The sequence below is a fragment of the Scylla paramamosain genome, chromosome 34 (assembly GCF_035594125.1).
Source record: "Scylla paramamosain isolate STU-SP2022 chromosome 34, ASM3559412v1, whole genome shotgun sequence".
NCBI lineage: Eukaryota > Metazoa > Arthropoda > Malacostraca > Decapoda > Portunidae > Scylla > Scylla paramamosain.
Window position 1 is genome coordinate 8,677,720 of NC_087184.1, and position 21,259 is coordinate 8,698,978.

General features: G+C 40.3%; 1 protein-coding gene across 1 annotated transcript in view; it reads left to right on the forward strand.

The window, feature by feature from the left end:
- Positions 1 to 15,378, forward strand: part of LOC135090102 (dopamine receptor 1-like) — a 20,513-nt gene extending 5,135 nt beyond the window's left edge. The window contains 10 exon segments of the mRNA XM_063986443.1: positions 263 to 561; positions 1,875 to 2,018; positions 4,315 to 4,488; positions 7,691 to 7,780; positions 7,782 to 7,835; positions 7,837 to 7,902; positions 10,457 to 10,519; positions 10,521 to 10,634; positions 10,636 to 10,679; positions 12,607 to 15,378. Coding sequence (XP_063842513.1) covers positions 412 to 561; positions 1,875 to 2,018; positions 4,315 to 4,488; positions 7,691 to 7,780; positions 7,782 to 7,835; positions 7,837 to 7,902; positions 10,457 to 10,519; positions 10,521 to 10,634; positions 10,636 to 10,679; positions 12,607 to 12,823 — 1,116 coding nt within the window. The 5' untranslated portion in view covers positions 263 to 411 and the 3' untranslated portion in view covers positions 12,824 to 15,378.
- The last annotated feature ends 5,881 nt before the right edge of the window (positions 15,379 to 21,259 follow it).

Genomic DNA, 21,259 nt, shown 5'->3' on the forward strand with positions numbered 1-21,259 from the left:
AACTAATCTTACGAAAGTCCCAAATAAGAACACAAGCCACAGTCACACACCAACAACTATTCTTACGAGAACCCAAGATACTTATAGAATACACCACACACACACACACACACACACACACACACACACACACACACACACACACACACACACACACACACACACACACACACACATAATTATTCTTACAAGAACCCAAGATACTTAAAGAACACAAGGCCCACACACACCACCACTTACCCCAGTCTCCCTTCACTTGCAGGTATCGTTCTCTCATTCGTCATCTTCCTCTCCATCTTCGGGAACGTGCTGGTCTGCCTTGCCGTGTACACCGACAGGAACCTTCGCAAGATCGGCAACCTGTTCGTGGTGTCCCTGGCCATCGCGGACCTGTTTGTGGCCTGCGTGGTGATGACCTTCGCCCTCGTCAATGACCTGCTCGGGTACTGGCCCTTCGGGAGCGAATACTGTGACATCTGGATTGCCTTCGACGTCATGTGCTCCACCGCCTCCATCGTGAACCTGTGCGCCATCAGCCTAGACCGCTACATCCACATCAAGGTGAGGGAAGAGAGAGAGAGAGAGAGAAAGAGAGAGAGAGAGAGTTTGGAAGTAACTCAAGCGAACTCATTGGATGGATAGATAGACAAATGCAGAATCAGAGAAAGAAATAATGATAGATGCGTAAGTAGACAAATTAATAGAGAGAGAGAGAGAGAGAGAGAGAGAGAGAGAGAGAGAGAGAGAGAGAGAGAGAGAGAGAGAGAGAGAGAGAGAGAATGTACCAAAATATGACCGTCATTTATTACGTACATGTATGTATGCATAGAAAATTGACATGGTAATTTGTATGTGTACGTGTGTGTGTGTGTGTGTGTGTGTGTGTGTGTGTGTGTGTGTGTGTGTGTGTGTGTGTGTGTGTGTGTGTGTGTGTGTGTGTGTTTCCCCTTACCGTGTTTTAACTTATCAACGAACAAAAAAAGGGGTAAAAGTAAAGAAAGAGTGCATAATAAAAAAATAGATAAAAGAATGAAAGAAAAAAATGCATTGAAAATATAAATAAAGTTCAATATTTGTGATTAATTTGACGATGATAATGAAAAATGAAAGATAAAAAGGAAAAAAGTGAAGCAAAAGAGATAAAAGCTGAATTAAAAGAAAGTTATCAAAAAAATCGTCATAAATTATTTTCTTTCTTTTTATCTCCTTTCTTTCTTCCTTCCCTCTCCCTCGCCCTAGTTTTTTCTCATTTTTATCTTATTTTCTTCCATCCAATCAACTTTTTTTCCTTTATGCTTTCCCCCGATCTATTTTTTCTTTCCCCTTCACCTATTTCCTACCCTTCCTCTTATTCTTCCTTCTCTTTCTCTTTTTCTTCGCTGTCACACCCTTTCTCCACCTTTCTCTCTCCTACTGTTTCTTCTTTACTATTTTTCCCTCTTTCCTTCTCCTTTAATTCCTCTGCCGCTGTTTCCGCTGTTATCATTCTCTCTATTCGTGTCTCCTTTCTCATTTTCCCTCTCCTCACCCATCTGCAGTTTATCTCTCATTATCTCTCTCTCCCTCTCTGTTTCCTTTGCTTTCCTCGTTTTGTCTCTCTCTCTCTCCCTCCTTTCATCCCTCTTTATTCTTCTGTGTAATTCTCTCTCTCTCTCTCTCTCTCTCTCTCTCTCTCTCTCTCTCTCTCTCTCTCTCTCTCTCTCTCTCTATCTATCTATCTATCTATCTATCTATCTACATATCTGTCTGTTTAATCACCCATCTATTTATTTTTTCTATCTATCTATAAATCTATCTATCTATCTATCTATTTTATCTATCTATCAATCCACATACCCACCCACCTATCCACCCATCGCTCGCTCTCCCGGCAGGACCCGTTGCGGTATGGGCGGTGGATGACGAAGAGGATTGTGACTCTGAGCATCGCTGGCATTTGGGTGCTGAGTGCCCTCGTGTCCTTCCTGCCCATCAGCCTGAAGCTCCACAAGCCACATGTAGCCAGGGATGAGGAGCAGGTAAGGAGGAGGAGGAGGAGGAAGAGAGGGTTAAGCAAGTGAGAATTGCAGGTTAAGTTACGCTGACTGAGGATAGGAGCGTAAGATATGTTGAGTGAGAATTGGAGGGTAAGTTTCGCTAAGTACAAATTGAAAGGTTACGCTAATGAGGCTAAGATAAGGTTTAAGTTACGCCAAGTTAAGTTATGCTGAGTGAGAATAGGAAAGTATAAGAGAAAGGGTTAACAAATTTGCTGCTCCCTGTTCTTCCTTCCTTTGTGTTGAAACATATACTGAATAGATAATTAGTGATGGAAAGGTAGAGAAAAAGAGAGAGAGAGAGAGAGAGAGAGAGAGAGAGAGAGAGAGAGAGAGAGAGAGAGAGAGAGAGAGAGAGAGAGTAATATAACGAAATATAAATGGAAAGAGGCGGAAGGAATAACGGAAAAGGAATAGGGAGAAGGTGAAAATGGAAGGAGAGAGGATATGGAAAAGATAGAATTGAATTACTAATGAGAAAAAGGGGAAAAAAGATTGAGAGGGAATAGAGATAAGGGAGTTAAAGGGATTAGAGAAAGATGGAGAGACTGTGATAAAGGGAGGAAAAAAGAGGTGGAGAGAAAGGAGGAAGGAATATGGAGGAATAATAGATTGGGGATAAAAATATTGACACTGGTTATGATGGAAAAAAGAGAGATCTATAGAAAGTAAGAAATGAAGAGAAAGGAGGAATGGAGGAAGGAAGGAAGGCAAAAAGCTTGGGGAAAGAAAAGAACAACTGGGGAAAGGAAACAGGAAGAGAAGAAAGAAAAAAAGGAAGGAAGGAAGGAAGGAGAGAATTGGGAAGGTACGGAAGAAAGAAAGGGAAGGGGGTAAGAGGAAAGAAGGAAGCAAGAGAGAGAGAGAGAGAGAGAGAGAGAGAGAGAGAGAGAGAGAGAGAGAGAGAGAGAGAGAGAGAGAGAGAGAGAGGGGGTAATTAACATACAAGATCAAGGATGTGTTTTAAGTAACTGACCAGGAAACATCTGAAGGTTACTTAAGAAAAATAAACAAAGATAAACAAATGTTGAATATTCGCAGACAGGAATAGATAAAGAAATAAAATAGAAAGCCAAACAAATAAGCAGATGGATCTATTTCTTATCTTTCTCTTCCTCCTTTTTTCATTGTGTGTGTATCCCTTCCTTTGTTTATTGTTGCTCTTTCTTCCCTCTGTTATTCCTTTTATCTTCCTTCTCTTTTCTTTTTATATGTTGTTATTGTTTTATTTGTTTTATTTGTCGTTGTTGTTGTTGTTGTTGTTGTTGTTGTTGTTTTCTTTTCTTGTTCCTGTTCTTGTTCTTTTTGTTGTTGTTGTTGTTGTTCTTCTTCTTCTTCTTCTTCTTCTTCTTCTTCTTCTTCTTCTTCTTATTATTATTATTATTATTATTATTATTATTATTATTATTATTATTATTATTATTATTCGCACTGCTATTGTTAACGTTACCATTCTACGATTCCAGCATACTTTTTTCCTATTTTCAGCAAGTAATGCCAGAACAAAACAGCGCCTTCTTTCCTAACAGTTTTACTCCGACGCACATCCTTATATCTGCGTCTAATTAGTGTCTATTCCTGTCTATTCCTCCTTCACCACTAACTTCAGATGAGTCGCCAGATATAACAATAACTACAAATACCTTAATGACGCGTAATTGATTGTTGACTTAGTGCTTCAAACTCGTACAATTCAAAATACGTGTTATCATAGTTCATTATTCTTGAGAGGCGAGACTGAGGTGGTGTGGGCGTGTCGAGAGGAGAGGCGGGGAGTGTGTGGGGAGGCGGAGGGGGGTGAAAGAGAGGAAGACTAAGGGGAAGAAGGTTTATCATTTAATGGATGCAGCGAAGGTAGATATGTTTGTAATGGGAGTGACTGACGAAGGTGCAGAAGACGGGGCGTGTGCGGGAAAGTTGTTTATTTGTTTGTTTGCTTGTTTGTTTGTTTGTTTGTTTTTTTGTGTGTTTTTTGTTTGGTTTGGTTTGGTTGTTTGGTTTTGCTGGGTCTCTATATTTGTTTGCTTGTTTGTTTGTTTAATTTTCTTTGGAAATTTTCTTATTTACTTTTCGGAACAGCCCAAAGGAAAACTATTTTTTTGTATTATCTCTATATTTTTTTTTTTTATCTCTATTATTATTTTATCTTTATTATTATTACTAGTTTATCACCTCTACTCTACTCTACTGTACACTTGTTTACCTCCACTCTTATTCTTGTATTATCACCTCTATGCATATTCTCGTCTTCTTACCCCTACCTTTCCCTCCCCCACAGCAGCAGCAGGGCGGGGCGGGCGGGGACGCGGGCCAGCTGCAGTGCGCCCTGGAGCTAAGCAAGATCTACGCCGTGGTGTCCTCCTGCATTAGCTTCTTCCTCCCCTGCTGCGTCATGCTCGCCATTTACTCCCGCCTCTACTTGTACGCCAAGAGACACGTGGAGTCCATCAAGGTGCGCAGTGGTGGGGTGCTGGGTGGGTGGATGGGTGGGTGGATAGACTGGTTAGTGCTTGATGGATACTTTGGTTAATTATTGACTGGTGATTGACTGAATAGATGGATGAATGAATTAATGGATGGGTGGATGAATGAATGGGTGAATAAATGGATGGATAGATGTATGAATGGGTGAATAGATGGTGGGATTAATGAATAGATGGATGGATACATGAATGGATGGATAGGTAAATTGATTGGTTGATGAATGAGGGATAGAGGGATGAATGGAGGGTTAAGTTGATTAATTGATGGATGGACAGAGGTATGGGTGGACAGATGGACAGGGTGGACAGGGTGGATGAATGGGTAAACAGATACGTAAGTTGACTGATTAATTAATGGATAGATGGATGGAGAGACAAGTTGATTGCGTGATGAATAGAGGAACAGTTTAAATGAGAGAAGAAATGACGAAAAGGAATAACATAAAAGGAATGATGTATAAGTGAACAGGAAAAACAAAGAAAGACAATACAAGGATAAAGGAAGAAAGTGTGGATTTAGAGAATAAAGAGGGAGGGAGGAGAGAACGCAGAAAGGCAGAATAAAGGATGGAACGAAGGAAGGAAAGGAAGACGGTAGGAAAGGAGGAAAATATCTCACTTAGCACACGGAAGAGGGGAAAGGAAATAAACAATGAATGGAAACAGAGCAAGGAGAAATTGGGAATGGACGTAAAAGAGAAAGATAGGATTAGAGAAAGGGATTGAAAGAGAAAAGCAGGAAGAGGGAAGGTACTCAGTTATAAGCGAGTTAGCGAAGAGGGGAGAGAGAGAGAGAGAGAGAGAGAGAGAGAGAGAGAGAGAGAGAGAGAGAGAGAGAGAGAGAGAGAGAGAGAGAGAGAGCACCTTTGATGATGTCTTATGTTACTTTACAAACCATTTACTTCCTAATAAAACAGAAATAAATAAAAACTCAAGAATTATTAATAGGGGAAGTAAAGAAAAACAAAGTGAGAGAAAAAAAATATCCTGACTTTTATTTATTTTTTATTTATGTATTATTTTTTTCCTTTCTTTCTATAAATCATCAGCCTTAATATTAAGAAAAAAAGAGAATTTAGTCCATGCAAGAAAAGACCTTCCTTGATCTTATGCAGGAAGTGAATGTGATTGGCTGCAGGGAAACGTAAGCTGTCCTCTGATTGGCCAAAACTTCCGCCCTCTTGCTGCTAATTGGCTCAATGCTGGAAGGGGAGGTTTTATTTCATTTTTTTTTATTTTTTATCCATTTAATGCGCTCATGAGCGCGCGCGCACGCACACACACACACACACACACACACACACACACACACACACACACACACACACACACACACACACACACACACACACACACACACACACACACACACACGACATATAGACTCTCTCTCTCTCTCTCTCTCTCTCTCTCTCTCTCTCTCTCTCTCTCTCTCTCTCTCTCTCTCTCTCTCTCTCTCTCTCCACGACCAGGTTAGCGTGGATGGGCTTAGTGGGAGCAAAGGGCGGCCAGAGTGCACTGGGAGCGAGGGATTAGAGAGAGAGAGAGAGAGAGAGAGAGAGAGAGAGAGAGAGAGAGAGAGAGAACGTTTCTCTAAACAAAAAAAAGAACTGTAATGTATCTGTTTTACAATATTTATGGTTTGTTTTTCTGTTCATTATTATTATTATTATTATTGTTATTATTAGCATTATTATTATCATTATTATTATTTTTATTATTACTATTATTATTAAGTAACAACAGCAATACTAGTAGTTGTTGATGTAGTAATAGCAGTAGTAGTAGCAGTAGTAGTAATAGTAGTAGTATTTGTTGTTGTTGTTGTTGTTGTTGTTGTTGTTGTTGGTTTATCCGATGTTGTAATAATAATAATAATAATAATAGGAATAAGAACGATGACATCAACTACAACTACTACTATTACTACTACAGCTACAGCCACAACCACATTAGGAATAAAAAAAAATGAAAATAAGTAAACCATAGTTAAGACAGCACAAAATATTTTGGAGAGAATGAAGAATTGAGTAAATAATTAAAATCTGTTTGATCTTGTTTGTTCCGTTTATTGGGTTCAGAGGCAGCAATTACTGGAGGAGGAGGAGGAGGAGGAGGAGGAGGAGAAGGGAGGAAGAGGAAGACGAGGACACGAAAGAAAGATGAAGATAATGAAGGTTATGAAAACTTAATCTTCAACTTGTTATTGGAGAGAGAGAGAGAGAGAGAGAGAGAGAGAGAGAGAGAGAGAGAGAGAGAGAGAGAGAGATTTAGTCGAAACACAATGGCCAAACTCTCTCTCTCTCTCTCTCTCTCTCTCTCTCTCTCTCTCTCTCTCTCTCTCTCTCTCTCTCTCTCTCTCTCTCTCTCTCTCTCTCTGCCCACAGCAACCTATGAAATCCTAAAAAAGATAACCCTGGAAAAGTTTATACACGCAATATTAAATATTTTCAAGAACTGCTTGACATGTCTGGAAGCTAAGAGAGAGAGAGAGAGAGAGAGAGAGAGAGAGAGAGAGAGAGAGAGAGAGAGAGAGAGAGAGAGAGAGAGAGAGAGAGAGAGAGAGAGAGAGAGAGAGAGAGAGAGAGAGAGAGAGAGAGAGAGAGAGAATCTATACTTTTTGTTTATAATCCTAAACTTTGTCTACTTTTAGGAAGAAAAGTAATGAGTTTTGATCAATTAAGCGAGGAGAAGGAGGAGGAGGTAATAATGAAGAATAATTAAGACGTGAAAGCATAACAACATTAATTTCCGGCGAAAGGGAAAGTAATACCAATAATGATAATAATTATGACGATGGTGATAATAATAATAATAATAATAATGATAATAATAATAATAATAATAATAATAATAATAATAATAATAATAATAATAATAATAACAATAATAATAATAGCAAGGAAGCTGGAATGGTAATAAGAAAAGAAGATAACAGAGAAAAAGAAGGAAGAAATAAGGAACTGACATAAATAAATAACAAAAGAAGAAAAAAGTAACTTAGAAAGGAAGACCTAACAGACCAAACGAAAGAAAATGGGATAAAAAGAAAATGAGAAAACACACACACACACACACACACACACTACTACATATTGCACCTTCACTTTTCTTATATACTCCCACACACACCTGTTCACTAACCCCCCCCTCCTTCACCCCCTCCTCCAGGCCCTAGTGCGCCCGGTCACACTGGGGTCGCTGGAGGGAGACACGAGCCGCCCCAGGAAGGTAGCGGCGCCTTGTCACGTGTCGGAGTCCCAAAGCAGCGACCACAGTAGGAATTATCGTGGGAACCTTCCTCACCTGCTGGGTTCCCTTTTTTCTGTGTCAACATCGCCGCCGCATTCTGCCACGAGTGTATCCCCGAGGTGGTGTTCAAGGTGCGTGTGTGTGTGTGTGTGTGTGTGTGTGTGTGTGTGTGTGTGTGTGTGTACGTGTGATCATTTTAGTACAATTGTCTGGATACAGTTTCCGTCTTACTTTAAATGATTATTCAACACACACACACACACACACACACACACACACACACACACACACACACACACACACACACACCAAGAAACAAACTAACGCACACACACTTCCCAACTTTTTACCTTTTCTCTTTACGTAAGTCCTTCCATTATGAATACTACTCCCCTTGATCTCTCCTCCTCCTCCTCCTCCTCCTTCTCCTCCTCCTCCTCCTTTCTCCTCCTCCTCTCTCCTCCTCCTCCTCCTCCTCCTCCTCCTCCTCCTCCTCCTAATAGTCTCTCCCTGCAGTTTCCATCACCTTTCCTTCCTTTCCCCGTATCTCTTTCCTTTTTCCTGTCTCCCAACTAATTCCTTGTTCTTACTTCCTCCAGGCTCCTCTCTCCTTTTTTCCCTCCTTCCTCTCACTTTTTGTCTCTCCCTCGCCCTCATTCTCTCCCCTTCTCTCTTTCCCGCGCTTTTACCTGGCTCTGATAAACCCCCCGTATCACCTTTCCCTCAGTATATTTCCTCACCTCCTCTTCCTTTCCCTTCCTTCTCTTCCTTCCCTTCCAGATTTTCACTTTTCTTTTTTTCATTGTTTCCCCACCTCCTTTCGTTCCTTGCCCTATTTTTCTTCCCATTCTTTTCCTTTTGTTTCTTTCCCTTCCTATCTTTCTTCCCTTCCAGGTTTTCGCTTTTTCGTTTCTATACAATCGCATCTTTCTTTCCGTACCTTCTCTCATATTCGGAACCTTTTATTATTTATTTGCTATTCCATCTTCTTTCTTTCCTTTTTCTTTCCTTCTTTCTCTTCTACATTCTAACATTTTCTTCTCACGTCTCTCTTTCTTTTTTTATCCATTTTTTTTCTCCCCCCTCTATTTTACGCACCTCTCTTCCTCTCACCTTTTTACTTTGCCTTTTTTTTTTTCGTCGTTTCCTCAGTTATCTGTACTTCTCTTCCTCTAATCTCTTTAACTCCCCTTTTTATGTTTTTATGTTCTTTCCCTTTTTTTCTGTTTCTCTTTCACCTTTTTGCCTTTCGTGTGTCATGAATGTTCTTTGTACTTCTGTTCTTCTATTTTTTCATCCACTTTTCCTTTACTTTTTCTCCCCACGCCTGCAGTTCTCGGTAGTCCTCTTCCTCTCATCTTTTTATCTACCTTATTTACCTTTCTCCTTTCTCTCGAGTTCTGTGTACTTCATTTCCTCTAACCTTTTTAAAATCCACCTTTTTTTTTTTTACCCTTTCTCCCTCCACTTATTATCTTCGTTATTCTCATCTTCTCATCTTTTCATCTACCCCTTTAATTTTCCTACTTTCCCTCCTGTTTTCTGCACTTCATGTCCTCCCCTTATCTTTTTTACCTACCCTTCCTTCCCTCCCTGGTCTTGTAACGTCTTCCTTGGGTACTTCATGGAAACACTGAGAAATATAAGGGTTAAGTAAATTCATTGCGAGAGGTCCTCCATGGGAATCGAGCCCTTGAGAAGAAAGTACAGTGCTTCAGACAACGAGACCACTACGATAGCCAGGACTCTTCATCATATTGTGGTCTGTGGTTCCAGTGACTGCATTCTTTCCTCTCAGATAAGTAGGAGGGAGAGTTGTGTAAAGGAAGGGGTATTAGTGGAAGATACGTGGTTTGTTTGTTTGCTTGTTTGCTTGTTTGTTTTTTCTCTCAGATTCTCACTTCTCTTCTTCATTTATTCACCCTTCCTCTTTCTTTAATTTCTCTTCATTCACCACTCGCGGCTTCTTTTCTTCTCGTACGCTCTCAAGTCTTCTCTTCACCCTCACCTTTTTTTTTTTTTCTTTCACTTGCACTCTCACCTTTCCTCTTCACTCACGCACTCGTTTCTTCTCTTCACTTACTTCTCGTTTCTTCGTCTCTTCCTTCACTCATATGTTCACCTTCCTTCTCTTCACTCATACATTCAGCTATCATTTCCCAAAATTTCACACTAACATCTCTTCCACTCGCATTCATCTTTCTTTACTCACACATTCACCTCCTCTTCACACGCGTTCGTCTCTCCTCTAATTTACTCACACTCACCTGTTCGTTGACGCACCTCTCTTTACTAACATCCACTTCTCTCGTCTTCTTTCACATCACCAGCCTCTCTTTTTAATCCCTTCTCTTACCTTAACTCCCTTCCCACACACTGACTCACCTCTTCACTCACTCAACACAATCTCTTTTATAATCACCTTTCTTAACCCTTTGGCTATCATTTGATACATCTTTCCTTAATTACTAATCACTCTGAGACGTATTTACTTGTTTTACAGCCACATCCAATCTTTAAACTGGGTAAAAATTACAAAATATCTCCTTTTTCATCCCTAAGTTATTAGTATTTGCCTATAAAAAAATCATGCATTGCTTCTGGTTCTGTTAGTTGTCTCGTATCGCAGTGAAAGGGTTAACTAATTTTTTCACTGCCACTCCCTCACCTGTTCCTCTCTTGCAGACCCTCACGTGGTTCGGCTACACCAATTCCTCCTTCAACCCCATCATCTACTCCATCTTCAATCCAAGAGTTTCGTGACGCCTTCAAGAGGATTCTCACATCCCGCTGCCGCCCCTGCCCTGACTATTGCTGCTGCTGCTGCTGCCTAAATGATCCTGCAGACGTCCCCTACTTCTCGTCCAGGCCCGCCCTGCTCCTGCTCCCCCTGCTGTGGCGCCTCCTCGTCATCTTTCCTCGTCGTCCTGCTGCTGTCCCCCTGCTTAAGTTAGAGTGTGTGTGTGCGTGTGTGTGTGTGTGTGTGTGTGTGTGTGTGTGTGTGTGTGTGTGTGTGTGTGTGTGTGTGTGTCGCCGGAGGTAAAAGTGTAGATCCCAAGTCTCTCTAATGATCTCTCTCTCTCTCTCTCTCTCTCTCTCTCTCTCTCTCTCTCTCTCTCTCTCTCTCTCTCTCTCTCTCTCTCTCTCTCTCTCTCTCTCCCTCTTCCTCTCTCTCTCTCTCTCTCTCTCTCTCTCTCTCTCTCTCTCTCTCTCTCTCTCTCTCTCGCAGTTGAAAGAAGCACTAAAGGGGAAAACACGTAATGAAGAAAGAAATTGAGGGTATTTTTGTTAACGAGAAACGAACAAAAAGGAAAGCTGTCTTTGAAGAGAGAGAGAGAGAGAATTATAAACCGTAGGAAAAAACACCTCTGTCGTCTGTACACGCACGCGCATGTGTGTGTATGTGTGTGTGTGTGTGTGTATGTGTGTGTTGGATACACATCAAATGTCGCACAGGTGTTTTTCCTGCAATATTCTACTCAGGTAAGACATCACTACATGCCTTCCAGAGCTCTTATCCTTCAATTTTTGACTACCGCTTTGGACCCTTTTTATGGGACTGGCACTTCAGTGGGCATTTTTTTTTTATCGGATTTTTGTTGCCCTTGGTCAGTGTCCCTCCTACATAAAAAAAATAAATAAATAAATAAATGAAAATATAAAAGGCGTGAGTAATTCTCGAGTTGGAGGGACGGTGCCTCTGTCTCCTCACACTGTTCACGCTTCCGCTGCTGGGTGCTGCCCTCAGCCGGATGGTGCCTGTGGTGCTGTGCCTTTTCCAGGGTTTGCGTTGTGGCTGCAGGTGTCTTCCCCACCCTTCCTGCTCTTCCTGTATCGCTCCCCTCTGGTCCTAGACGAGAGGGTCAGCAGAGAGCCCTTCCATGCCGGTTGTTTCCAGAGATGACAAGGCTCCTCCCCCTTCTCCTCCACCATGCCACTCCTTCGCTCGTTTGAGTTCTCTCTCCATCCTCGCCGCGGACGATATGTTTCTTTGGTGGTTGTGTCCCGACTCCTTATTGTGAACTCTGACCTACCCTCTTTAGGGGTCTAGGCATCCACTTTGGGGTCAGGGCAGACCATAAGGGGATCGGGTCATCTTTTAAAAGATCAGTTCCATCATTTAGGGGATCAGAGGCACCCCTACCCCTCATGTAACCCCTGGGTATCTTGAAAAGCATCCCTTTATCCACCAAGGGTTTGGATGCACTAACGACCCTTATTGGTGTAGTAGGGAATCTACCGCTCAGGCCTCAGGGGTTAGCGGCACACCTTAAAAGCTTCGGTGCCTCTTGCCCCTTGGTACCCTGTTATGGGCAGGGGACCCCCTGTGGGAATCCCCTTCCAAGTTACAGTACATTGCTATCAACGCTACTCCTATAACGCGGTGTATTATGATCAGCACTATTTACTTAGTCGAACACATTAATTCCTTTATTCATTCGATTTATCTTAATTAGTTCATTACCACCACATCATGCACATCCCCTGGAGGCACACACATCTCTCTGTCTTCCTCCCTTTACCTCCTTTACAGGTATTCATACAACCATGAAATCGCAGTGCATTGTTTAATGCTTCTCAGCTGTGCAAACATTGTTATTTATCTCATAAGCTCATTACCAACACATTGTGCACATTTCTAAAGACACTTACACCCTTCTATTTTCCTTCCTTTATTTACTTTCTTTATTTGTACAACCATTACAATACAGTGCAACATATTATTTGCCTTTCCATATTTACCTTGATTATCTCATTACCTCCACCCCGTGCACACTTCCCTGCAGGCACCCACACCCCTCTACCTCCCTTTCGTCCCTTCACAGGCCTCGCAGCAGCCGGCCGGGCCCCAGCGGCGTGGTGGTGGCCGCTAAGGGGCAGGCAGTGTCCCGCCACGTGGAGGCCTCAAGACACAACCACCAGAACGGCTCCTCCACCGCCCTCACTGAATACACCGTCCTGGAGACCGCCACGCCAAAGTTCTCGCACGACCGCTCCAGGGCCTCGTCAGGGGAGCGCTGCCTCATCCTGGAGCAGATCTCAGCCATCTGAACGCCGCCGCGAGGAAGGCAACGTGGTGACTCATGTTCCTCCTCCTCGGGGCGTTAACAACCAGGGCTGCGCGTGCTGGCGTGTCTCGTTGTCTCGTGATGGCGGAGCAAGATGAGGCTTCTGAGGGGCTGTGTGTGTGTGTGTGTGTGTGTGTGTGTGTGTGTGTGTGTGTGTGTGTGTGCAGCGAGGCTCGTGGTAAATGTGTCCCATGCCCCGGTGCTTCCTCTCACCAGGAGCGTCTCTGTGTCCCTCAGTTACCGCGTGCATCTGCCACGCCCGCGAGATGCACGCTGCCCCTCACGCCGTACCGGGACGCGGTAAAGCATCACCTAATGCGAGAAATGTAATTACCTGTTAATTCCACGAGTATGCTGCGCTGTGCCGCCGGCAGGTGAGGGCCGCGTACCGCTCTCTGCCCCGCTCTCACACTCCGCGGCGCTCATAACGGTGCACGCTGAAGAAATGTTGCAGGAAACACGACGAAGCGAGGGCGAGGACAGAGGGGAAAAAGATTAAGTTACATATAATTTCAGCACTAACGACGTGATGGACAGAAGTAATTGATTTCAAGGCGCTTCAGAAACTGGGTAATATGGTAATAGAGAACGATGCCCTGTGCTCCCCTGCTCCACCCTCCTTCCCCCCAGGACAGGTGGTGCTGAGTGGTGCGCTCCAGACCAGGTGTGAGCTGGCGGACTGAACAGGTGTGCGGACCAAGGTTAAAGAGGCCAGTATTCTTCTCAGGTGTGTGTTGGAGGGTGTAATGGTCATGGCTGTTGTCCCATGTGTGTGTGTGTGTGTGTGTGTGTGTGTGTGTGTGTGTGTGTGTGTGTGTGTGTGTGTGTGTGTGTGTGTGTGTGTGTGTGCACACTTCCATACGTCCGCAAGCTGAGACAAGATTTTACTGATCTTTTACACACACACACACACACACACACACACACACACACACACACACACACACACACACACACACACACACACACACACACACACACACACACACACACACACACACACACACACACACACACACATTACATACATTACATATACAAACTTGCTATATATGGTGCGCACGCGCGCGTGCACACACACACACACACACACACACACACACACACACACACACACGTTCAAGTACGACACTAATTAACACCTGCTCAAGTCCCATTTCACCTGGCGACTCTCAGACCAGCTTAATTAAATCATCTGCCGAGAAGCTCGCAGGTGTGGCCTCACCTGAATCACCTGCCGATGAAAACCCAGCAAGGAAAACACAAAACTATTCTTTCAAACCTCGTGTCATCATCTGATCATTTCACACGATTTTTTTCATTAATCTCAGAAAACGTCCTGAAAAATCACGTTTTTTTTCTTTTTTCTTTTTTTTCTCCAAATGCACGAAGCCCTTCAGAAGCGTAGCCCAATAAGACGTAAGCTGATTGGCTGTCATATATGGCCCATGTGGCCTGATTGGTGGAACATGATCAGCCCACCTTCTTGCCAGAGTGTGATGATGATGAACACAAGATGATGAGGGTGATGGTGATGATAGTGACTCCTCATGATGGTGACACAGTGAAGTGAACTCTTAAGGAAGAAAGACTGGAAAAGAACAACACTCAAGGCTTCGTATCAAGGAAAAAGACAACAAGGTGTCTGGAAGAGACAGACAGAAAAATAGACGTTCAATGTTATTTTTCCAATTGAAATAGACAAGATTACACAATAAGGTGAATATTAAAAAGAGAAGTCTTACGGTTGGGTGTTTTGGAAAGACATTGAGTGTTGTGTGTAGAAGAGACAAAGGTACATAATTAGATGTTTGAGAAGAAAGTGGTATAGAGAGAGAAACAAAAAAAAAAAAAAATCCTCACAATGAAGTGTTTTCATATGGGAGATAAAGACAAACAGCTTCACATTACATTAAGAGAGACAGATCAAGAAAACAAATAATGAAGTGCATAGAAGATTAAAGAATGAAGTAACACAAAAAAAAGAGGTAAAGTGGTGTCTAAAAAAAAGATAAACGAAGAAAAATACCATGAAGTGTTAAGAAAATATCGAATGAAGCAACACATCACTTAGAAAACGAAAAAAAAAATAAAATGGAGTGTTTTAAAAAAGAGACAATAGAATTAAATAAAAAAGAAAAGAAAGAGCTGCAATGAGGAAGCAACACATCAAATACACATTCTTTATTCATTCCATTATGTAGTCAAATTTACATAAACACGTGGAAATGCAACCCCGTTGGTAATGATGATTCTTGGCCAGTGTGTTGTGCTGTGCTGTGCTGTGTTGTGTGTTGGTTGTGTTCGTGTTGGTGCCGCGAAACTAGTCAGTGATGATGGTGTTGGTTGTCTTGGCGGCGGTGATGGCAGTAGTGACGGTGGTAATAGTGATGATGATGGTGGTGATGGATGATGACTATGATGGTGCTTCTGTAGTGATTGCATATAGGGAGTTTCAGGCTAATTATCGTGGTGTGTGTGTGTGTGTGTGTGTGTGTGTGTGTGTGTGTGTGTGTGTGTGTGTGTGTGTGTGTGTGTGTGTAAAGCAAACAATCCACATGCTAGTCAAGATGAATATAAACAAAAAAGGACATTTTCCAAAGACAAAAGAAACACAGAAAATCAAACGCTGCGTTAAAGTTGTGTATTTGCGATGACAAACACAAACACACAAAAAAAGTAGCAAAATTGTGTACCAAATGAATGTTATGATGAAGAAATATTTAGTGGTGATAATTGTGTTCATGTCAATACGGCAACTTGAGTCATCACAAAGCAGGATCATAAAGCTGAAAACACACATTTACCACATAGTCATTACCTATTAGTCAGTCAGGCCTACTGTACATACACCTCTAGATGAAGATAAAGATAGGCCTCTTTGATCTTCATATATTTCTTGAGGTCATCAAGAAATATTGTTGATGTATACGTCAATGGGTCTTTTTCTGTATTACTATTACAACTACTACTACTACTGTTCCTACTACTACTTCTACTACTAATACTACTGTTACAACTACTACTACTATTCCTACTACTATACTACTACTACTACCACTACTACTACTACTGTTACTCCTACTACTCCTACTACTACCACCGCTACTGCTGCTGCTATTACTTTGACTTATACTATGACTACTACTGCTGCTACAACTACTACTGCTATGACTACTACTGCTGCTACAACTACTACTGCAACTGTTGCTACTACTACTACTACTACTACCACCACTGGTTGCTGCTACTACCACCACCACCGTCACTATAACCACTGATGTTACTATTTCTATTACTCTCAGTTCTCCTGCTATTTCTATGTACTACTACTACTACTACTACTACTACTACTACTACTACTACTTCTACTATTACTGCTACTACAACCACCATCACCATTACCACAACAACAACAACAACAACAACAACAACAACAACAACTACTACTACTACTACTACTACTACTACTACTACTACTACTACTACTACTACTACTACTACTACTACTGATACTAATACTACTACTACTACTGCCACTACTACTGCTGCTGCTGCTGCTGCTGCTGCTGCTGCTGCTGCTGCTGTTACTACTACTACTACTACTACTACTACTACTACTACTACTACTACTACTACTACTACTACTACTATTAATACTACTACTACTATCATTATACTACTACAACAACTACTACCACTACTACTACTACTGCTATTGCTACTACTACTACTACTACTACTACTACTACTACTACTACTACTACTACTATTACAGCTACTACTATACTACTATTATTACTACTACAACTACTACTACCACTACTACTGCTACTGCTATTACAACTACTACTACAACTACTGCTATTACAACAACAACAACTACTACTACTACTACTACTACTACTACTACTACTACAGCACCACTACACCAGTCCTGGCGGCAGTGGTGTGAGGCTCAAAGTAAAGATAGTCACAGTGTAAAGTTCTGTTAATGTTCCCTACCTTTCTTGGGCATGATGGGCCTGCGGAGGTGAACAAGTGCAATGACACACCCCGACTCTCCGTTCACACTAACTTGGCGAATAAACCACGCCCACATCCACCAGTAACCAATCAAATATATCCTCCACTCAACAGGACGCCAATCACACGGCGGCAGGGTAAGGAGACGTGGCTTATTAATGCGTTATCCAATGGCGTGCTCAAAATAAAGCAAAGTGGCAGAGTTTTTTCTCCAGGTTAAGGTGTCCGGGCTTGTAGTTTGTAATAATAGAGCTTATGTCCACTATTAGTAAGGTTGAGAGTATTTATTTCGTAGCGCCTAAGGAAGTGTGGAGTAACTTGAGAATTCTTCAACCCAGACTGATGACAAAACAAAAAAAAAAAAATAACACTTAACACTTTTATATTTGATTTTCCATCTGTTGTATATTTTACATGGTATCTCATTTCCATGTATATTTTCAAGAATTTAAATTTGCATCCTGTGTATCTCATGTTTTATATATAGTATTTTCCTCCAGTTTGAATGTAATGTAAGAAAACAGTGTCGAATTTTCCTCCAAAGTTTTTTTTTTTCTTTTCTCTTTTCTTCTTTCTTTCTAGTTTGAGAACTAGGATATCAAGAATTATTTGTACTGCAATTTTCTACATTGTAATGTTTAGTATGTCAGAACTTTATTTCGATTTCGAAGAATTTATAGCAAATTTTATAAAACTGAAGCTTAAACAACATAAGATTTACAATTTCTCAATTATTCACGTTTTATCTCTATTATATTCAGTATCCCTTTTCTTCTATTTTGAGGACATCTATCCCAAATTTCCTTCGTTTTTTTCTCTCAATATATTCATTTTCCTATATATTATAGTTTTAACGACTTCTTTTTAAATGTCTTCTTGATTTATATTTCTCTCATTTTATTGATTTTCCTATTTCTTCAATTTTGGCTGCTTTCGAAACCTACTTCATAATTTTTTTCCCATTTTTCATATTTTTCTGATTTTTTTCAGTTTTGAGTAGTTTAGAGCAATACAAACATTGTCCTTCCTTTCCCATTTATCATACATATACCTTTCCTCATTTTTCTATTTAATAAAGTGAAGAGCAAGATGAATATATAAGGAAGATATGTAAACACGCCTCATTTATCAATTTTCCTGGGTTTTTTTTTCTCAGTTTTACCGAATTTCGAAACCTCCTCCATAACTTCTTTTCCCTTTTCGTCATACAATTTTCCCTCGCATTTCCTGTTTGAAGAAGCTGAAAGGAAGGGAAGTAATGACAAGAAAAACCTAACCTTACCTTCTTTCTTCCTTCGTTTTCCCATTTTATCATAGCCTTTTCCCCTAATACCATTTAATAACTCACTTGTATTATAATCTATTAATCTATTTATTTTTAGTTCCAGGGAGTGGAAAGTACAGAAAGGGAGGGCAGGGAAAAAAAATTAAGACAAATGTAAACACACGTCCTCTTTTGAGTCTAGATGCCCTAATGTATGTCAGGGTGAATAGGATTGCCTTCATTAGCTCCCAACATCAAAGGGCAGGGACCCGAAGGAAGGGACGCCAGCTGATAAGATTGTCATTCATCAACGGCACACAAATTGAAGTGCTGAGAAAATGTGGGTAGGGAGAGGGGAGAGAGAGAGAGAGAGAGAGAGAGAGAGAGAGAGAGAGAGAGAGAGAGAGAGAGAGAGAGAGAGAGAGAGAGAGAGTGAAAAGGAGGGAAGGTTACATATTTCTCCTTTTTTTCTCTTTTCTTTTTCTTTGTTACAATGTATTTAAATTCTCTCTCTCTCTCTCTCTCTCTCTCTCTCTCTCTCTCTCTCTCTCTCTCTCTCTCTCTCTCTCTCTCTCTCTCTCGTTCGTATTTTCTTGTATTTTCTCCTCTCCCTCTCTCTGCTTTCCTTCTTTCACTTTCTTCCCTCTCTTGGCCACCTCTCTTTCCTTCCTATATCTCCTCCCTCCGAACCTTTCTCCTTTCCTCTTATCTCTTCTTTTTCATTCTCTCCCCCCTCATTTTTCTTCTTCTTTTTCTTCTTCTCTATTATTATTATTATTATTATTATTATTATTATTATTATTATTATTATTATTATTATTATTATTATTACTATTATTATTGCTATTACTACTACTAATACTGCTACTTCTACTACTACTACTACTACTACTACTACTATCATTATTATTATCTATTATCATTATTAGGTATGAACGCAATGAAAAAGCATGTTAATTAAGGCAGATGGAATATTACTTTAATTTAGGCATGTCTGGACACACACACACACACACACACACACACACACACACACACACACACACACACACACACACACACACACACACACACACACACACGATGAATTCTCAAGGTACTGTCTCATAAATCCATCAAAGAGAAATGCTTGATGAAAATGATGGGTTTCTTTCATCTGTCCATCCATACAGTATTTTTACTACCACTGTAATTACTCCTCCTCTCTTGTTGAAAAAGAGAAAAGTATCATGTATTTTTTGTATAACATAAACCCATGTATAGTCATTCCTATGGGTATGTTTTGTATGTATGTATGTATGTATGTATAGGTGTGTACGTGTGTGTATGTATGTGTGCGTATGTGTGTGATATAGGTTTAAAATCATACATACTCGTGAAGACTAAAGCTGTATATTTGTATTTGTGTATATTGGTGGAAAGGTGAGGCCGCTGCTGGTGGTGACGGGAGAAAGAAAACGGTTTTTGGTTGTTGTTGTTGTAAGAATGTTTACGCTATAGATGTTTATACCACCTCTACTACTACTACTACTACTATCTCTCTCTCTCTCTCTCTCTCTCTCTCTCTCTCTCTCTCTCTCTCTCTCTCTCTCTCTCTCTCTCTCTCTCTCTCTCTCTCTCTCTCTCTCATAATACTACTAATAATAGCCATTGCTGTAAATAGCTTGTAAATAATAGCTAGAATATTTATTTTTGTGTACCTGTCGAATATTATCATGATCAGTGTTATTCGTAAAGTATTAGCCATAATATTAATGATAGATGATGATAATAATAATAAAAAAAATAATACGTGATGTTGATGATGTAAAAAGAAATAATGGTAATAGTAATAATACATAATATAGTAATAATAATAATAATAATAATAGTTATAATAATAATAATGTTAATAATAATAATAGTAATAGTGCTGTCAGAATGTTTTTGTATAATTTTTAATCTTTGTTGATTTTTTTACTTACTTTTATTTTGTTATCCTTTTTTTTCTCTCTCTTTATCATATTGCTTCTTATAAATTACTGTAGTGTTTAGCAAAGCCGTTTTCAAATATGCTTAGAATATTATTGATTTTGTTTCATTACATCAAACATACCAGTATGATTCTCTCTCTCTCTCTCTCTCTCTCTCTCTCTCTCTCTCTCTCTCTCTCTCTCTCTCTCTCTCTCTCTCTCTCTCTCCTCTGCCAGTTGTTTAGTGATTCTCATCCGCAATTAGTTCTTAGTAGTTATGGCTTATCCGAAAATTCTGCCTGTGTGTGTGTGTGTGTGTGTGTGTATGTGTGTGTGTGTGTGTGTGTGTGTGTGTGTGTGTGTGTGTGTGTGTGTGTGTACATATAGAGGCATTTTAGAGAGCTAGATTAATAGATACGCTTAGATAATTCCAAAGAAATAAATTATAGAGCTGCGTTTTGAAAGATCCATATATATATTTTTGGTCTCTGTAATTTTAAGATTGAGGGAGAGAAAAATGGAAAATATGGTAGGAAATGAGATGAAGAGAGGAAAAGAGAGAAACTAAAAGGAAAATAACAACTAGAATACTAAACAACACAGGAATAAGACGTAAAGAAAAATGACGATGAGGATATAAAAAAGTTGAACCGCAGTAAAAAGAAAGTCATGTATTATTTATTTAATTATTCACAGGAAAAAAAAAAATAACAGCACTGAAAAGATATTATCCAAAAATGTTCTTTCCCCGATCAAAAGAAAAGAAAAAAGGAAAAAGAAAACCAATTCCAATATTAAAAAGGTCTTTATTTCAATACATTTTTTTCCCAGTATCAAGACCATCATTTCAATATTTCACAATAAATAAGCCACATATATTTAATTTATATTACACGAAATTACCATAAAAGATCAAGATTTTTGCCTCTGATGTCCTTTGTATGTATCCATGTATACCTAAAGGCGTTCATTATGTGCACATGTACACCCCTGACCGTGTGTACCTTCTCATGTATACGTACACGTGTAGGTAAGCAAGTGTGTGCCTAGAGATAAGACTTGGTGCTACAGTCACAAAGAATTACACAACATTCAGGAAAGTATGCATGGAAACCGACCCAGGGAAGTTTATATACAAAGAATAACACGTGCGTAAAACTATAGGAGGAAAAGTTAG